This window comes from Sinohyriopsis cumingii, chromosome 5, assembly GCF_028554795.1.
Source record: "Sinohyriopsis cumingii isolate HCF-2022 chromosome 5, ASM2855479v2, whole genome shotgun sequence".
Taxonomy (NCBI): domain Eukaryota; kingdom Metazoa; phylum Mollusca; class Bivalvia; order Unionida; family Unionidae; genus Sinohyriopsis; species Sinohyriopsis cumingii.
The window spans coordinates 47138699-47157324 of NC_142965.1; the positions used below are offsets into that span (position 1 = coordinate 47138699).

Genomic DNA, 18626 nt, shown 5'->3' on the forward strand with positions numbered 1-18626 from the left:
AAGAAATATTCTGGTAATTCTGTATACTTTTCACAAGAAATATTCTGGTAATTCTGTATACTTTTCACAAGAAATATTCTGGTAATTCTGTATACTTTTCCCAAGAAATATTCTGGTAATTCTGTATACTTGTCGCAAGAAATATTCTGGTAATTCTGTATACTTTTCACAAGAAATATTCTGGTAATTCTGTATACTTTTCACATGAAATATTCTGGAATATGCTGCAAATCAAACCCAGATAGCATGCTTAGACCAGTCTAGATTATTTTCAAAATAAATTCCCAATATTTTGGGGTTTGTTTTGTTTAAGCATTTTCATATAATAGATTACCTTCAATATCTAGATGAATATTTGGATTTCTATTTATTTATAGTCATTGCCTATTTCCAAGGAACACTCCACTGGTTTTAGTTTAGAGCTGTTTATTTATATTCAAGTTGTTTAGCATTAAAAAATCTACTTTTCCTCATAAAACCATGAAAACTTTATGAAAACATGGGAAAATATTTGATTGACCAATATATGGAAAGAATGAGTCAAACAGGTAAAGGAACCAAAAAATGACTGATAATGTAGGGATTGAATCCCTCCAATTCAATAACTATCATAAATAAATGAGGTGAAGCTGACAGAGTGTATGTAGTTTAATGATATACAGCAGAAAATTAAGAGAGATTTGCATTCCTATTGGAAACTGTCTTGCATACTGATTTGCATTCCTATTGGAAACTGTCCTGCATATTGATTTGCATTCCTATTGAAAACTGTCCTGCATATTGATTTGCATTTTTATTGGAAACTGTCTTCCATATTGATCTGCATTTCTATTGGAAATTGTCTTGCATACTGATTTGCATTCCTATTGGAAACTGTCTTGTATACTGATTTGCATTCATATTGGAAACTGTCTTTCATACTGATTTGCATTCCTATTGAAAACTGTCCTGCATATTGATTTGCATTCTTATTGGAAACTGTCCTGCATATTGATTTGCATTTTTATTGGAAACTGTCTTCCATATTGATCTGCATTTCTATTGGAAATTGTCTTGCATACTGATTTGCATTCCTATTGGAAACTGTCTTGCAGACTGATTTTCATTCTTATTGGAAACTGTCTTGCATATTGATTTGCAGTCCTACTGGAAACTGTCTTGCATATTTTCTAGACAATACAATATTCCTGCCATTTCATATTAGTAAAACATTCACAAAACTATGCCTTGACAAAAATAATCTTACTGCCAACATCGTGCATTGTTAGGAGTCCAAACACTATAGTGTAATGTAGATTTCATTGAAAATAATATTCAGTTGTGAATATGATGCATGACGTATGACACAAAATATAACAGACACAGGGCAATACCACGAGCTGACTTGGCTTTACAGCAAAGTGATATTAATACATGTAATAATAATACTACTAATACTAATACTAATACTAATAATAATAATAATAAGTTGTGTACTTCAGTTTTACCTTTAGAGCTGGGTGTCAATACAATATGTAGCATGATAGTATTACATGTGTAAATAAAATGAAAAATATACAAGTCAGCCCTTGTTTGCAGAACCCAGGATATAGCATAAACCTGTTGCAGAATATGCTAAATTCACAAAACAATCCTACCCCTCCTCCCAAAACAGTTTTAATTTTTTTCCTTCAATTTCTTGTTCATTAAACATTCATTGATTAGATTCAATTAAACAAACTTTAAAACACATTTATTAACATATTATGTAAATAGATGCATTCAGCCTGCAACAATGAAAGACGAGGATTCTTTTTTTAAAACTCATTCCCTTTATGTGTACGTTTACGCACATGTACCTTACAGTTATCTATTGTTTATATGGTAAACTCAACATAACAATGAAAAACATCACTCAAGGTCTGGAAACTAAACACAACATGTGCTGATGTCATTTTCAAACCTAGCTTAAACTAAAAAGTATTTCCATTAAAAAAATATAACTTAAACTGAATAATGTTTCCATTTAAAAATATAATCTAAACTACAAATTAAACTCTTATAAGAAGACTCTTCAATTGAGTCTAAAATTTATAATGGACTAAAGCCAGTTTTACATGATCATGTGATCAATCTTTGCCTGAGCTCAAAATAACTGTGACACAGGTCGATTTTTACAAGAAAGCATCTTTAAATATGTGACAAACCTTATATACTTGCTTACAAGTCAAACTGTAAACTGAACAGACTCAGATCTGCCATCGTGTATTGTACCAGCACATCTTTGTCTATGCAGTTTGTTAGGAGTAATCAGTAGATCAATCAAAGACCCTTGCTCTGGCTGCATATTATGCAATTGGCATATCTGGGTCTATGTTTTTTGTAGCTGGACTTGGTTTATAAGCGACTGTATATGGTACATCAAGCATATATTTTACATACACAACAGAATAACTTAAATGCCATTCATTTCAATATTTTCAAAGAAATCTGTCTTGCTAGAACAATGGTCATACAGTCTGTTTTGAAAATATTTAGATTGGTTTCTTATCTAATGTTTTTGATTGGACTCAATCCAAAACCAGCACTAGAATCTGCCAATTATGTCTTAAAGTCTTTGTTTTTCTCAATGGCTTTCTGCAATGATAATTTGTGATTGATCTCAATTCAGTTCCTTGGTATTGTTTTTTTGGACTTAATATAAAAAAATCTCAATATTGTGGACCAAGTTCATTCTTTACTTTGTGCACATAATGTCAACTTGATGTAGCCTCACCTGTTTTAAATTTTCAACCATTTCAATTCCGAGAATAGATATTGGACTGTACGTGTACCAAAGTGCAAATATAGGAAATATTTCACTGCCCTTTCTAAAAGTGTTTGTCTCTTCTCAATATTATTTTCAGTTCATTTTCCCCCAATCTGTGCTGCATTAGTCCAGAAAGAATGAATGCACTGCAAAATAATTTATTAAATTTTTGATGGCTGAGTGGTAGATAATTCTATATACTTGTCCCAAGAAATATTCTGGTAATTCTGTATACTTGTCGCAAGAAATATTCTGGTAATTCTGTATACTTGTTGCAAGAAATATTCTGGTAATTCTGTATACTTGTCGCAAGAAATATTCTGGTAATTCTGTATACTTTTCACAAGAAATATTCTGGTAATTCTGTATACTTTTCACAAGAAATATTCTGGTAATTCTGTATACTTGTCGCAAGAAATATTCTGGTAATTCTGTATACTTTTCACAAGAAATATTCTGGTAATTCTGTATACTTGTCGCAAGAAATATTCTGGTAATTCTGTATACTTTTCACAAGAAATATTCTGGTAATTCTGTATACTTTTCACAAGAAATATTCTGGTAATTCTGTATACTTTTCACAAGAAATATTCTGGTAATTCTGTATACTTGTCCCAAGAAATATTCTGGTAATTCTGTATACTTTTCACAAGAAATATTCTGGTAATTCTGCATACTTTTCACAAGAAATATTCTGGTAATTCTGTATACTTTTCACAAGAAATATTCTGGTAATTCTGTATACTTTTCACAAGAAATATTCTGGTAATTCTGTATACTTGTCCCAAGAAATATTCTGGTAATTCTGTATACTTTTCACAAGAAATATTCTGGTAATTCTGTATACTTTTCACAAGAAATATTCTGGTAATTCTGTATACTTTTCACAAGAAATATTCTGGAATATGCTGCAAATCAAACCCAGATAGCATGCTTAGACCAGTCTAGATTATTTTCAAAATAAATTCCCAATATTTTGGGGTTTGTTTTGTTTAAGCATTTTTATATAATAGTGTAACGGCCAAGCTAGGTCCTGATAATACTATCTTGGAGTATCGCACCAGGGATGAGTATGCTTCTTATCAGCTGACTAAGGAGGGGGAGAATGGAGTAAACTCGAACTCTTGATTTCTTTTCAACCATAACACAAGATGATTCATTTATTAAGAAACAGCGAATAAAGCCAGTTCATGACCATGACAGTCTTGTTGTTTTTGTCCTAAGCCAAAATATTATCATTGTTTGAAGGTACTGTATGGTATATGGTAATTTCATGCAAGGTCAGGATACACATTAGCACTATGCTATTAGTTCATTATATTATTTCTTCTGATGAGTGAAGATTATATTAGGGTTACCATATGTGGATTTAGTTGCAATAAAGGTTACTACAGAAGTGAAACTATGATTCGATTGTAATTGTGAAATGTAAAAATCTGCAAGGAAAACACTTGCTTGACTTTACACCTCAACTATAGCGTAATACTTATTTGAAGTGAATTGGTATAAATGGAAGTAAATTGGCTGTCAAGTCGGTGAGGAAAACACTCACAGTGACTTAGACAACTAATAAATTATAAAATAGACAAATAACTTATGTTTTATAGATTGCTAGAATAATCAAGTATTGTTGAATCAAATTTACAATGTCAAGTTGGTGAGGAAAACACTCACAATGACTTAGACATTTTATTTCCCTAAAAACTTTGTTGGACCTATAATTTAAGAAAAAAAAAAAAAAAAAAAAGGAATTATATATTTGTAGTGTAGCAGAACTTTTCTGTATGTCTTTAGCTTCATAAAACTAATTAAATAAAGAAAATAAGTAAAGAAATGAATAAAAGTACTGGTCTGTGAGGACAACACTCACTTGACCATATAACTGAATTTCAAATAACAAATGATAAAACAATATCTATGTTGCTTGTAAAATAAATTTTAAATGACTAGAATGTGTATAAGTTGGAAGAGAGAAAGGAATTAAAAATAATAAAAAAATAACTTAAATAAAAATTGATTTGCACTTAAATAAACTTTATAAAAATATTTACTGTCCAAAATATTGCCTAAAGTTACATAATTCTCTAATAAACTAAACAAAACAAAATAAAAAAAAAATAAAAAAAATAAAACTCACAATAACTGTGATGTACCTAGTTTGATGGCTGCTAGCTGACTGAACCCCCTCAAGCAGCCCACAAAGCCTTATATACTCCTGAGAAAACCCACAAAACCCACAATACCCACAACGCCCACAAAACCCACAACGCCCACAAAACCCACAACACCCACAAAGCCCACAAAACCCACAATCCTTGTTGGAATGTTCAAACCAGTATTGCATGTGTATATTTAGTTAATTTTCACAGTGATTATTTATGGAAATTACCAGCGGGATATTTTACACATTGCTACATTGCGAATGAATTGCCATAAGTAAAAATAGAAAAAGAAAAAAATTCAGTTTTGCATTTCGCGGCACATACCGTGTTAGTCTGTTGCTATAGCAATGGTTCGGAAACCGTGTTATGCACTCTTACAATATTACCGAGGTAGACCGCATGAAAGGGTAGTCAACAGTTATATGTACCAAAGAAACAAAGAAGAGGAAAAACAAACTTAAATGCGATGACGTATACAAATGAAACCCCAGGGACTATAAACACATTGAGTATGTAGTGTACAGTCTTAAGCTGTTAACTAGAAATAGCCATTAATCGAATTATCAAGGATGCCAGCCGCCGGCATGATACTCCCTATTTTCGCTATCACAAAAACACGTAGACTATACCAGCTAACTATTAATCGACAAGTAAACAAAACACAGGATCCTAGAAAATAGTAATGTCAACTCATTTAAGCAATTCACTGCTAATGCACAGATTTATACTTTAAAAAAAAAAATCTATACTGAATTGGACGGCTTGTATGAATAGTGTTTACCATATATATGCATGCATACCTCACTCCCTAAATGCAAGTTATTACAATAGATTACCTTCAATATCTAGATGAATATTTGGATTTCTATTTATTTATAGTCATTGCCTATTTCCAAGGAACACTCCACTGGTTTTAATTTATAGCTGTTTATTTATATTTAAGTTGTTTAGCATTACAAAATCTACTTTTCCTCATAAAACCATGAAAACTATATGAAAACATTGGAAAATATTTGATTGACCAATATATGGAAAGAATGAGTCAAACAGGTAAAGGAACCAAAAAATGGCTGATAATGTAGGGATTGAATCCCTCCAATTCAATAACTATCATAAATAAATGAGGTGAAGCTGACAGAGTGTATGTAGTTTAATGATGTACAGCAGAAAATCAAGAGATCATAGCATGGCCATGGAATATAAAAAGTAAAGGCTGTCAAAAGCTGCTGATATTTTAATGATTTGCATTCCTATTGGAAACTGTCTTGCACACTGATTTGCATTCCTACTGGAAACTGTCTTGCATACTGATTTGCATTCCTATTGGAAACTGTCTTGAATATTGATTTTCATTCCTACTGGAAACTGTCTTTGAATATTGATTTGCATTCCTATTGGAAACTGTCTTGTATACTGATTTGCATTCATATTGGAAACTGTCCTGCATATTGATTTGCATTCCTATTGGAAACTGTCTTGCATATTGATTTGCATTCCTACTGGAAACTGTCCTGCATACTGATTTGCATTCCTATTGGAAACTGTCCTGCATATTGATTTGCATTCCTATTGGAAACTGTCCTGCATATTGATTTGCATTTTTATTGGAAACTGTCTCCCATACTGATCTGCATTTCTATTGGAAATTGTCTTGTATATTGATTTGCATTCCTATTGGAAACTGTCTTGCAGACTGATTTTCATTCTTATTGGAAACTGTCTTGCATACTGATTTGCAGTCCTACTGGAAACTGTCTTGCATTATTTTCTAGACAATACAATATTCCCGCCATTTCATATATAGTAAAACATTCACAAAACTGGGCCTTGACAAAAATGATCTTACTGCCAACATCGTGCATTGTTAGGAGTCCAAACACTATAGTGTAATGTAGATTTCATTGAAAATAATATTCAGTTGTGAATATTGCATGACAAAATGGTCTTTAGCCAATAATTATCATGATTATAATTATGTTCCTTATAGTAGCCATCTACCAATAATGTGAAGCTTATACCACAGAAAGGGGGGCCCCGAGTGGCCGAGTGGTCTAAAGCGCTCTTCGTTACGGATCACTGCCATCTCACCTCTGTCTGCGGCAGTTCGAGTCTAGGATTCAGCCAATGTGGGTATGTGAGAAAGCTTGCCAGTAGCTTCTCGTGGGTCAGTGGTTCTTTCCGGCGTTTTCCCGGGTTCTTCCTCCACCATTAATACTGGCCGCCATGTATAGCCTATCGCGTGCTGAGAAATGGCGTTAAACCCCACAACAACAACAACAACATACCATAGAAAGGTACTGTGCAACTTCAAAAGCACCATACACACATAATTAACTGAGGTCATGAATGCTTAGGTCAACACAATCCATAAGTTCATATTTTAACAGGCAGAATTAAACTTGTCATGAATGAATGCGTTTTAATAACTTTCTTCTTAAAGGTTTATTCTTGCATATATACCCATGCAGTAAGCCATTTCATTTATGTACATGAAGTTAGTCTGAATCAGACAAACACGTTGACATTCACCTTTCAAAAATTTAAATTGCAAACTGCTAATATTATGATCCAGATAATGGCAGAGGGAGGTTGTTGACCTACATGCTCCATCAACTTGTCAACAAAATAACAATATCTGCACCACTTAAAGACAGCTAGCGCTGGGGTATAAAGGTAAATAACTGCAGTGTCATTTTCTCACATACTATGAATGTGATTTATACTCTGAAAAGAGATCTATAAAGCCCTAATGGATGAATGATGTGCCCGATTGTTTTAATAGCCAGGCCTGGATGTTAACCTGTACAGGTGCAAACACCTTGTTTCCAAATCCTTTCTTGAAAGTACACAAACAATTTTCTCCAGCTTATTTTTATTCAAGGAGAAAGAAGCATAAATTTTATTAATTTACATCCCCAACCCCCTCTGATGTGACATTTGTAGCAATTTCCAGCACAGGAAAATGTTTCTGAACAGCAATATCAAAATCCATTCTAAAACTCCACCAGTATAAGTCAACTACTGAAATTTCCCAATTTTTCCAGTTAAAAGTAGGATTTTGGTCTAGATTGAAGATTTATGGCACAGCAACACAAGTAGGTTATTTAGTACGGAGGTAATTAAAGTGCCTTGCCCAAGGACACACAATGGTAGCTAACCCAGGATGGTCCAATTGTAGGATTTGAACCTGCACCCTTTCGGGCATGTGTCCGTCATAACCAATGAGCCACCACAGCTCCACTAAAAGTAGACCACTGCCTCTAGATCTGATCGGCAATGTAAGACGATAAAATATCCTTGCTTTGAGGCTCTTAATTACAATAATCACTAATCTGCCATTGTCTGACTCAATGAAATATCTTCACTGCTTGAAATGAGGGGCAAATCTGACTGATCAATGACTAAAAAGTAAATATATTTTTTTATATCAATTCATAATCATCATAGCAAAATTATTGTTTAACAGTGATATCACTTCATACTGTCTTTGACTGAAGGGATTATTTCGAAAATTTAAACAAAAAAATGCTATGACAACCTACCCTTGCAGTGCTCCATATGGACCAAGGCTGTGAGTAATTTTTAGAACGATGGCAAAATATCCCATATATCGCCTAAAATCAATAATATCCCATATATCCCCTAAAATTAATGAAATCCCATATAATGCCTTAAATCAATTATATCCTGTTAACCCATAAAGTCAATCATATCCTATATATGCCTTAAATTCAATGATAACACATATAACCCTTAAAATCAATGATAACACATATTACCCTTTAAATCAATGATATCCAATTGTATTGCCAAAAATCAATGATATCCCATAAATCCTCTAAAGTCAATGATATCCCCCTTTAAAAAAAATGTAATATTACTCCATACAATGCGTAAAATCAATGATATCACACGTAGTGCCTAAAATCAATGATATCATATGTAGTGCCTAAAATCAATATCACATGTAGTGCCTAAAATCAATGATATCACATGTAGTGCCTAAAATCAATAACAAAATGATGGACTATCTTGTTCCTAGTCATGGCAGTCTCCCTAAGTTCACTTCAGTATAAGGCAGTGTCTGGCTGGTAAAGTTATGGACCTATTTCATTATTTAATAATAATATTACCTTATATAATTGCTTACATGTCAGGGCCAACTATAAACAACAAATACTCTGTTCTGCTATCACATAATATGCTAGCAGATCAAGGTCTATGTTGTGTGTTGTACTAATTAGTCTTAGCAAACTGCACAGACTGAGACATGCCAATGCATTATGTGTCGGCAGATCTGAGTCAATGCAGTTTGCATTTGGATAAGATTTACACATGAATACATAGATAAAAAGTGTATGAGTCCATATGATATGTAGTGTATAAAATAACCATACATAAGGCGACATCACTTATAACATGGTCCAATCTTATGTTTCCCATTAAAAGAGTAAAATGCAATGGTCTACAAGATAATATAAACAAATTAACTTACATAAAAGTTGACTCCATCACAAGCCTTCTTTCCTGTCTAGTCTGGATTATTTCACAAGGTCAACTGCTTCTGTAAAATATTCAAATTAAGCAAAAGGGTCAAATGGGAGTCCATCAGCTCACCGTCTAACATCTGTCCTAAAGTAAAATACATGGTTAGTTGGCAAAGCAATGTAGATTATTATCATGCTATCTAACACATAAATTTTTATATCTGTATATGCCTGCCGTAAGACAAAGCATATTATGTTATGATGATGTACATACAATCATATGTTCCTTATTGAATTCCTGCACAATAACTTGACTTTCTCAAATGTACAGTTACAAAACTTTGTGGATGACTTGCATCTGGGATGCATAAGAAGCCGATCAATTTTGGGGGCAAAAAAACAAAAAATAAACAGTTCACTATGACCAAAACAATTACAAAAATTCTGCAGAACAACATTATTTCTACATCACATACCTGAACCAAATTTTGTTGACAGTTTGTACTTGAAGTAAGGAAAATGTCTATCAATTTTGGGATCAAAAGATCATGGTCGCTTTGACAGAAGAAACTAGTTCCCGCACAATAACATATACTTCAACATCCCATTTACCAAATTTTGTGGCTAGTTTGCCTTTAAGGTAAGGAAGAAGCCTATGGATTTTGGGTTCAAAATGTCGAAGGTCACAGTCACTGTGACCAAATAAAAATGGTTTCTGAATAACACTTACAGTATTTTCACTAAAACCTGTGGATGACTTACACAATGTGTAAGGAAGAAACCTAATAAGTTATGGGTTAAAAGGTCAAAGATTAAGGTCACTGTGACTGAAAGTTAAAAAAATAGTTTGATAATAAGTTTGTGATGGACTTGCATTTAAAGTATGGAAAAGGCCTACAGATTTTGTGGCCAAGAGGTCAAAGTTACTGTGGCTCAAAAGAAAAAGGGGATTTTCTGGAATAACTTTTGTTCCTGAGTAAGTTCATTTGTCAAACTCTGTGGATGGTTTGGACATAGAGCATTAAGGAAAAATAGATTATGGGACCTAAAGGTCAGTTATCATGGTCATAGTATGTCTAATTAGAAATGAAAGGTTTGTGCAAAGTATGTTTAGTTTCAGACTACAGACCTTGATCAAAGGTCCAGGTCACTAAAGACTCATGGTCAATAATCTCCAGATTCCACTACGCCATATTAGTGTCTACACAGTGGACTACTGAACAAAGGGTGGGCGTATAACATTTAATAATGGCAGCTATGCTGAAAAGCAGATCAATATAAACTGTTCAAACCTGAAAGACCTTGTGTTGTTCTGTGAAATTGGGTCAAATTCTCTTCAGTGACTTTTGAGAAGTCATTTCAAGGTTTCCTGCCTGAAGTAACAACTGTTATATTGAATAGTAATAAATCAGCATCATTTGTGCAAAACTGAAATATTTTCATGTAAGAGTTCTTTCAAAGTTTTTTATGTTTATATTTTAGTGATGCAGTGAAATTTCATGACAGATTAGCATCATCTGTATAAACTTGTAACAAATTCTCAGTGCAGTGCTTTTGTCAGATCTGTTCAAATTCTGTGCAGCAGTTTTCAAGTTAAGTGTTCAAATGTTTTTCTATTTTTAGTAACAGTGGCTATATTTGATAGCAGATCAGCATAATGTGAACAAGTGAGAAAAAACATTTTACATGGCAGACTGCTTTGACAAATCTGGTAAAACTCTGTTTAGGTTTGCTGGGAAGAAATTGTTCTGAAAAGTCCTTCTATTTCTCTGGAAAACCAGTCAACGTAGGATCAATTATGGTGTGCATAAATTCAAGAGGCCTTCAAGCCTGAATGCTTCCTGTTAAATAAGGCCTTTTACAAATCTGATGGCTTTGTTAAAAAATCATTTCAAGTTTTTCATAATTTTAGTAATTATGATCATATTTGATAGTGGATTTGCATAATTTGTACAATCAAAAAGGGCTTTATGAACAAGTGCTCTCTGTTGAATTGTTCAAATCTGCTCAGCACTTTTGAAAAGGTTATATAACGGGTTTTCCTTTTTAGTAACAGATGCCAAAATGGATGCATAGCTTGTTCTAAATTAGCTTTTATATGCCACAGTGCTTTCTGTCAAAATTAGTCAAATGATGAAAGGTCATTCTTGAGAAGTCAATTTAAAATCTAATTTCTATTTTTAGTAATGAAGGTCATATTTGATGGCATACTGACTTTGAATGGCCTTAATACAGAAATGCTTCATATTTAAATGGATCAGATTCTGGCAGATTGTTTTTGAGAATAAGAATTTCGTAGGTTTTCTTTTATTTAGTAATGGCACCTGGATTTGATGGTAGATCCGTATCATGAAATAAAACTGAAAAGCCTTCATGAAAAGATGCCTTCTGACAAATTTGGTCAAATTCTGTTCTGCATTTTTTTCAAGTAAAAGTCTTTAAAACATTTTTCTGTTGTAAATAATGGAAGTGATAGGGATCATTTGCACAAACTAAATGAATACATGTACCATGATAAAATTTGGTCAAAGTATATTCAGTGGTTTTTGAAGAAGAAAAAAGTCATATCAATGTTTCGTAATTTTATTAACAGCGGACATATCTGATTATGTATTAGCATCATTTGTATAAATTTCAAAATTCCTCAAGCCAGGATGCTTTCTGTCAAAATTTGGTATAAATCTGAATATGCCTCAAGCCAGGATGATTTCTGTTGAATTTTGGTATAAATTTGAATATTCCTCAAGCCAGGATGATTTCTGTCAAATGGAATAAATGTGAAAATTCCTCAAGCCAGGATACTTTCTGTTGAATTTTGGTATAAATTTGAATATTCCTCAAGCCAGGATGATTTCTGTCAAATGGAATAAATGTGAAAATTCCTCAAGCCAGGCTGCTTTCCATCAATGTTTGGTATAAATTTGAAAATTCCTGGAGCCAGCATGCTTCTTGAATTATTGTATAAATTTCAAAATTCCTCAAGCCAGGATGCTTTCCATCGAATTTTGGTACAAGTTTGAACATTCCTCAAGCCAGGTGCTTACTGTTAAATTTTGGTATAAATTTCAAAATACCTCAAGCCAGGATGCTTTCCAGCGAATTTTGGTATAATTGTGAAAATTCCTTATTATTTCAGTGTTGTTTATTATTAGCAACACTAGCCAAATTTGAATGAGGATTGAAATTATTTGTATAAATCTGACAGGCTTTTATGCAACGATGATCTGTGACATATTTGTCTGACTGTTTGGTCCAGAGGTTTTCAGAAGATTTGAAAATAGCAATTGTTGACATATGATGCTCAACAGACAATGAACCTTGCTATAAGCTCACTGAACCATATTGCCAGAAAAACTAAAATTTACAACAAAAATAGAAATGGTGTGAATAACAAATATGTTAACAATAAATTCCAGTCACTTACCCAACAACAAGGATCATTACATCTATCCCTATTAACTAATTATTGGTTAACATCATATGATCCAATTTCATCAGTGACCTTAATTACCTAAACCAGAAAAAAATGGTGAGTTTCTTAAATATGGTTCACTGATAAATATTCTACCCTCTTAATCTATGAAAGAAGTGTGTTACACACAAAAATGGAGTTTGTCACGGTAACAGTTTCAGAAAGTGTACAATGTCTGAATGCTTTAAAAATAGATTTTGGTTTTCTGTGTTTTGATATTATGACAGCATAAGTCATTGCTTGTTTTTACCATTTACAGTACTGCACCTTGGTTATGCTGTCAGGGGAACATATGAGTCTGCAGTCCAACATAAAAATGAAGATAATGGGAGATTAAAATTTGGGGGACAATGGTAGTTTGAGGTGACAAAAATGACCCCCTGGGCTCACTGAAGGTGCAATACTGCAAGTGCATTATAAGCAAATATACATATTATCAATATTTTCTTAATGTACACAAACCATATATACTCGCTTATAAGACCAATCCAACTACAAACTGCACAGACCCAGATCTGTCATCACATAATGCATCACAGTGACACATCTAGGTCTGTACAGTTTATTAGGAGTAATCAGTTGAACAAATAATACAGACCCCGATCTGCAGGCACATTATACTACGGTAGATCAGGATCTTTGTCGTTTGAAGGCAGTCTGGACTTATAAGTGAGTACATAAAGTAAAGGCTGCTTTAGAGTTATCAATAGTTTAAGTCACTGACAATTTTACATTTTTAACTCCTGTCCAGTCCTACCTGTCCTCAATCACCTCTCCTGTATTAATTTTCAGCCACAGGAAGCCAGTTGGATTGTGCACTTATACTCAAGCTGTCATCTAAATAGATAGCTTATCAAAGTCAACTCAGTTGTTCCACACAAGTTTTAGACAAGATCTTAACACAAATACCAGCTGTGATATCTCTCACAGCTGATATATGTACCCAATACCTGCATTCAGCCAATGACTGGGCTCTGAATAGACACACATTCAGTTATACAGTCCCATGCAGCCAATGACTGGGCTCTCATTAGGCACACAGCCAGTTATATGGTATATCAACTGAACAAACCCAGCCAGGCGGAGCTTAAGGTGTAGGAACATTGTATTCAGAAATGAAAAAAAAACCTGTGATTGGTGCATTATGTAAGAGTTGTACTTTCTGTTAGGCTTTAAAAAAGTTAAGCCTCTTGGCGACATGTGAAATTATTTTAATTCATATCTAGGTCATATTCTGTATTTTTTAAGTTATTTTTTAAATGTGGTACACATGGCTGAAAATGTGTATGTATGTTGTGACTAGACAACTCTTACACATCTAGTTCCAGTAGAGTTATCTCTCTTAAATGCAATGGAGTACCTGGTTTTGTCCTTGTCAAATTGACAATCTAACATTGCTCTCAATGAGTGCATGACATGCATGCTGAGGTAGGATAGAAAGTATATTTATTTCACCAAGCATTAGCATTGAGGTCTATGGAACAATAATTGGTACCGTGATACCATAAGCTCTGTGTACATACGTAATGATGAAATGACCGTGATACCATACAATCCCATGCAGCCAATGACTGGGGGAACAGCCAAATGGAGAATCTGTAACAAACCTTAATCCACTGATATTTCAAAATGAATGTATGTTCATCTGTCTGAATGTCTTCAAAGACTGATCATTTAATTTTTGGGCAGGAGGAGAGGGGCATTTATTTATGTTTTCTTTTCTTTGGGTTATCAGCGATTTGTATGAGATGAGATGAAATACTTGTCACCAGTACTAGGTAACACTGAAAATTCACATTCTCTTTATCATTACAACATCCATTGTTGTAACATGGCATTTTATTCATTAACTCACAGATCACCTTCATTTAATTCCAAGATTTTGTATTATTTTAACATCAATGAACTATACAGTTATTTACATCATAAGCAAAATGAAATGCACCAAACCACAAAAAATAATGGTACAGGCAGTATTAGTTGCATCCCTTAAAAGATACAGCATACAGACAAACAGAAGAATAAAAACTAATCTGTCAAAAGTTGGTGCTTTGTTTCAAGAGCACAATATAGAAAGATCAATAATCTGTCAAAGTAGATTAATTAGCATTTGTACCAATGAAATTTTTGAGAATTTTTTTTTTTTAAGTCCTAAATCATCTCATCAAGTCATTCACATCTTTGATGCAATTTAAACTCCTCATTTAAAAAATCGTATTCATCCATTTTTATCAATATATCCCACCAAAGCCCTCTCTCTCTCTCTCTCTCTCCCTCTCTCTCTAAAATTAATGCTAAATTACAAAAACAATTTTAAAAAAAAAAACACATATGCCTTGAGCTGGTTAATCAGTCACTAAAAGTGCTTGTTTGCATTTTTAACTAATCATGTGTTTTTCTCCCAAAGGGGGAACAGACTGATACATTTTCCTGTTGCAGTGAGAAATTCTAACTAACGGCAGTCTGGTCTTGCTTTGCCCACTTCAAGAACATGGGCATACACAAGGTCATGCTTGCATCAATGCATTATGATGGCTTCATCGCACAATATGCTACCAAGTTCAAAAAGGGTCACTGAGGATGAACTTGAATGCTATTACTGTGTATCTGCACTGGACTCCAGCAGAAATTCAATTCCTTTGTTTCTTGTAGTGTGTTCTTTTTATTATTCAGTCATAGGTAGAAAAGTAAAATGAGTACAGTATATAATAAAAAGGTTACTATATTTGTATCGGAAAATATTAACTCTTTTTTACTGGACTATGCTGCACTCCTAAATGTCATGCAGTATATTCCAGAAAAACTCGTTCATATTTTCCCATACAACTGCAGAAATCCATTAATTATCATTATTTAAAGTTCCATATTTTTCCAATTTGTTGAATTCTAATCCCAATGATGAAAATCTAATAATTATTTTCAAAACATAATAATTACTGACATTTATCAAAATAAATTGTTTCACATATTCACTGTTTACTAATCTGTTCAGCATGCCCTGGAGTATTTTAATTTTAAACAACTATAATGAAATGATCTCACCAGCAAAACTCATTTGAATCAATGCTTTATATGTGGGCCCCTCTTCAGGCTCACAGCTATGATAGCTAATAAACTTTGAGGTGTCTTCCCACTGGGCCTAAATAAATAAAGGATTTTACATGCTAATGTGACTCTTTAAGTTTTTTGGTGTTCTTCCCATATGTCTGTACTATTGTTTTTCCATACAAAATTTTTAAAAATTTGGTTATAAAAATGTATTTAAATATATTTTGGGCATTGGCATTGACATTTTCCCTAACTTATTTTGTTGGTACTTGTCTGGTTCTTAAACATTCTCGAGGTCTAAAGGTTGAGATTATGGGGCTATACTTCCTGCCACTGGCACATGCCTATGGAACGATTCCTTCCTCCTGCTTTTCAAGTGATCTTTAGCCAGAAGATATATCAATGCCACAGTACAGTTAAGGCGCACCTTTTACCATTCTAGAAGACAAAATGTAATACTCACTTTAGATAACTTTTTAATTTGGTTACATGGAAGTGTTCTTATATATCAGTGAATAAAGTAAAATCTATATTCAGAAATCAAGGTTTTAATGGATTTAATATGTACTTTAAATGAAATACTTGAATTTATTAATAACTGCAAAATTTCGAAAGATCAGAATGAAATTAAAATAAACTGGTTTGCAAATTTGAGATTCCATTATTTTTGCAAGCTAAAATATTAATGATAACAGAATTGTTTTAATACTGTGTCACTAATCAATAACTCTTTATATGATATTTATTTGGTAAATGTAATGCAAAGAAAACACAATTCACATGAAAAACCATGTGTCAGTTTATATATTATAGTGTTGAAAGTCAGCTAAATACTGGCCCGAGATATGAAATATTTCACTATGTCTTTCTTAGATATTAATTCAAACAAAAACAATTTCTTTGTTATCAACACTTAACAATAATTTCCTTAAAAACTATGCGCATAGCTCATATTTTGTTCTCATTTTGGCAAAAAATTTATAAATAACTGTTGGAACACGGACAGTAGATTTTCAGTTATCGAAAAAATAAAATCTTAATATACCTTTACGCTTTGAAAATCAAATTGTACGTTCTCTCTATACCATGTATTTACAAATAGAAATAACCAATAAAATAAAGCACGTATGTGTGTTCCGTTGTTTTTCGTTAGTATATAATTACATTCTACGAGTAAGCCCTTAATTCAGGTCGCCTCTAACAACACTCGACTGAACGGCATTCACAAGTTTCTCTATCAAAGGTCATTCAATGTCAAAATTCGACAATCTGACTGCCGTGGTAATCTAACGATTATGTGGGAACCTTTTGGGTTGGATTAGCGAATCTGGGCAGTATTTTATTTCTTGTTTGGCAAAAGATACATCATCAATAAACAGCACTTGAAGAATGCATTAAAAGATTTTCAATCGAAATTATAAACTTACGAAATTATGTAACTTCGGAAAATAACACCATAAAATATGACCCACTTGGCTTTTATGGCAACATCACGAACTGCACATTAGTATTTCAATACGTACCTGAATTGCCGGTTACAAGTATTTTACCATTTTCAACATGTGACATATCTTAGCTCAATTCCACATCGCCTATAAGGTGTAAGCAACACTTCCAACATAGTATCTTACGCTACTCGCGTCTAACAAATCAAATAAGGCCTCGCTCCAAGAAAATCAAAGTACCCATGATACTGACATGCATACAACTTATTTCTTTTTTCTTTTGTTTCTTTTTGTTTTTGTTGTTGTTATTGTTCTTTTTATATTTGCTTGTTTGCGTTTTTAGGGATTTGGTGAGCTTTTTTGTTTTGAGGGCTAACGGCAGTTTTAACAAATTAATGGCTATCTCATGCTAAGGATATGGGAGCTAAGCGTCTCCAAACACACAAGTGCAAACGACCGGTGCCAGAATGGGAGGGATATCGAACCCGCAGTTCTTAAATTACGAGTCAAACACTCATCTAACTAATCTACCACGCCTCCTTTAATGGAAAGAACAGTAGACGTGCTTGCATGCATGCATGTATGTATGTATGTATGTATGTATGTATGTATGTTGTTGTAGGGTTTAACGCCATTTTTCAGCACGCGATAGGCCATACATGGCGGCCAGTATTAATGGTGGAGGAAGAAACCGGGAAATCCCCGGAAAGAACCACCAACCCTCGAGAAGCTACTGGCAAGCTTTCTCACATATCCACATTGGCCGAGTATGTATGTATGTATGTATGTATGTATAAAAATATAAACGTCTATGGGAATCAATAGAAGTAGACAAACATTTAATGATAGACAAGCAACCTCCCCTTCTGAAGAGGTGAACAGAATGTAATTTTTGGACATAACATAATTTACAGTTCGGATCGGGATTTGCATCTATTTTTAAACTGGAGTTGCATGCTGTCCTAATGCCTGAAATAAAATCTATACTGTAAATAATAATTAAGAGTCTATACTGTAATTAATAATTAAGAATTCAAGCTGCTAATTGAATTTGCCCACTTTGTAAGGGTCAAATATTAATAAATGTTATTCTAATTGTCAAATATTAGACGAAGTCATTGCCACTCGTTGTATGAAATATGGACCGTAGCTGACTAGTTAATATTTGTTGTTTGTTTTAATTTGTTCCTGTTTTCTTTTGATTTTAATTTATTTTTGTTTGGT

The 18626-nt window shown here is 33.2% G+C and overlaps 1 protein-coding gene across 3 annotated transcripts in view; it reads right to left on the reverse strand.

Annotated features, from left to right (window-relative positions):
- The window catches only part of LOC149799095 (mitochondrial glutamate carrier 1-like), a 60865-nt gene extending 43246 nt beyond the window's left edge, over window positions 1–17619 (reverse strand). For 2 of the 3 annotated variants that reach the window (XM_089958082.1, XM_089958079.1), the window contains exons 1-2: window positions 17481–17619; window positions 9446–9514 (exon numbers count right to left, since the gene is read on the reverse strand). In XM_089958082.1, the coding sequence (XP_089814208.1) occupies window positions 9446–9462 (17 nt within the window). In that variant the 5' untranslated portion in view covers window positions 9463–9514; window positions 17481–17619. Of the gene's footprint in view, window positions 1–9445; window positions 9515–13666; window positions 13803–17480 lie in introns of those variants that run through there. The other variant, XM_089958081.1, reaches the window with a different exon arrangement.
- Window positions 17620–18626: the final 1007 nt, after the last annotated feature.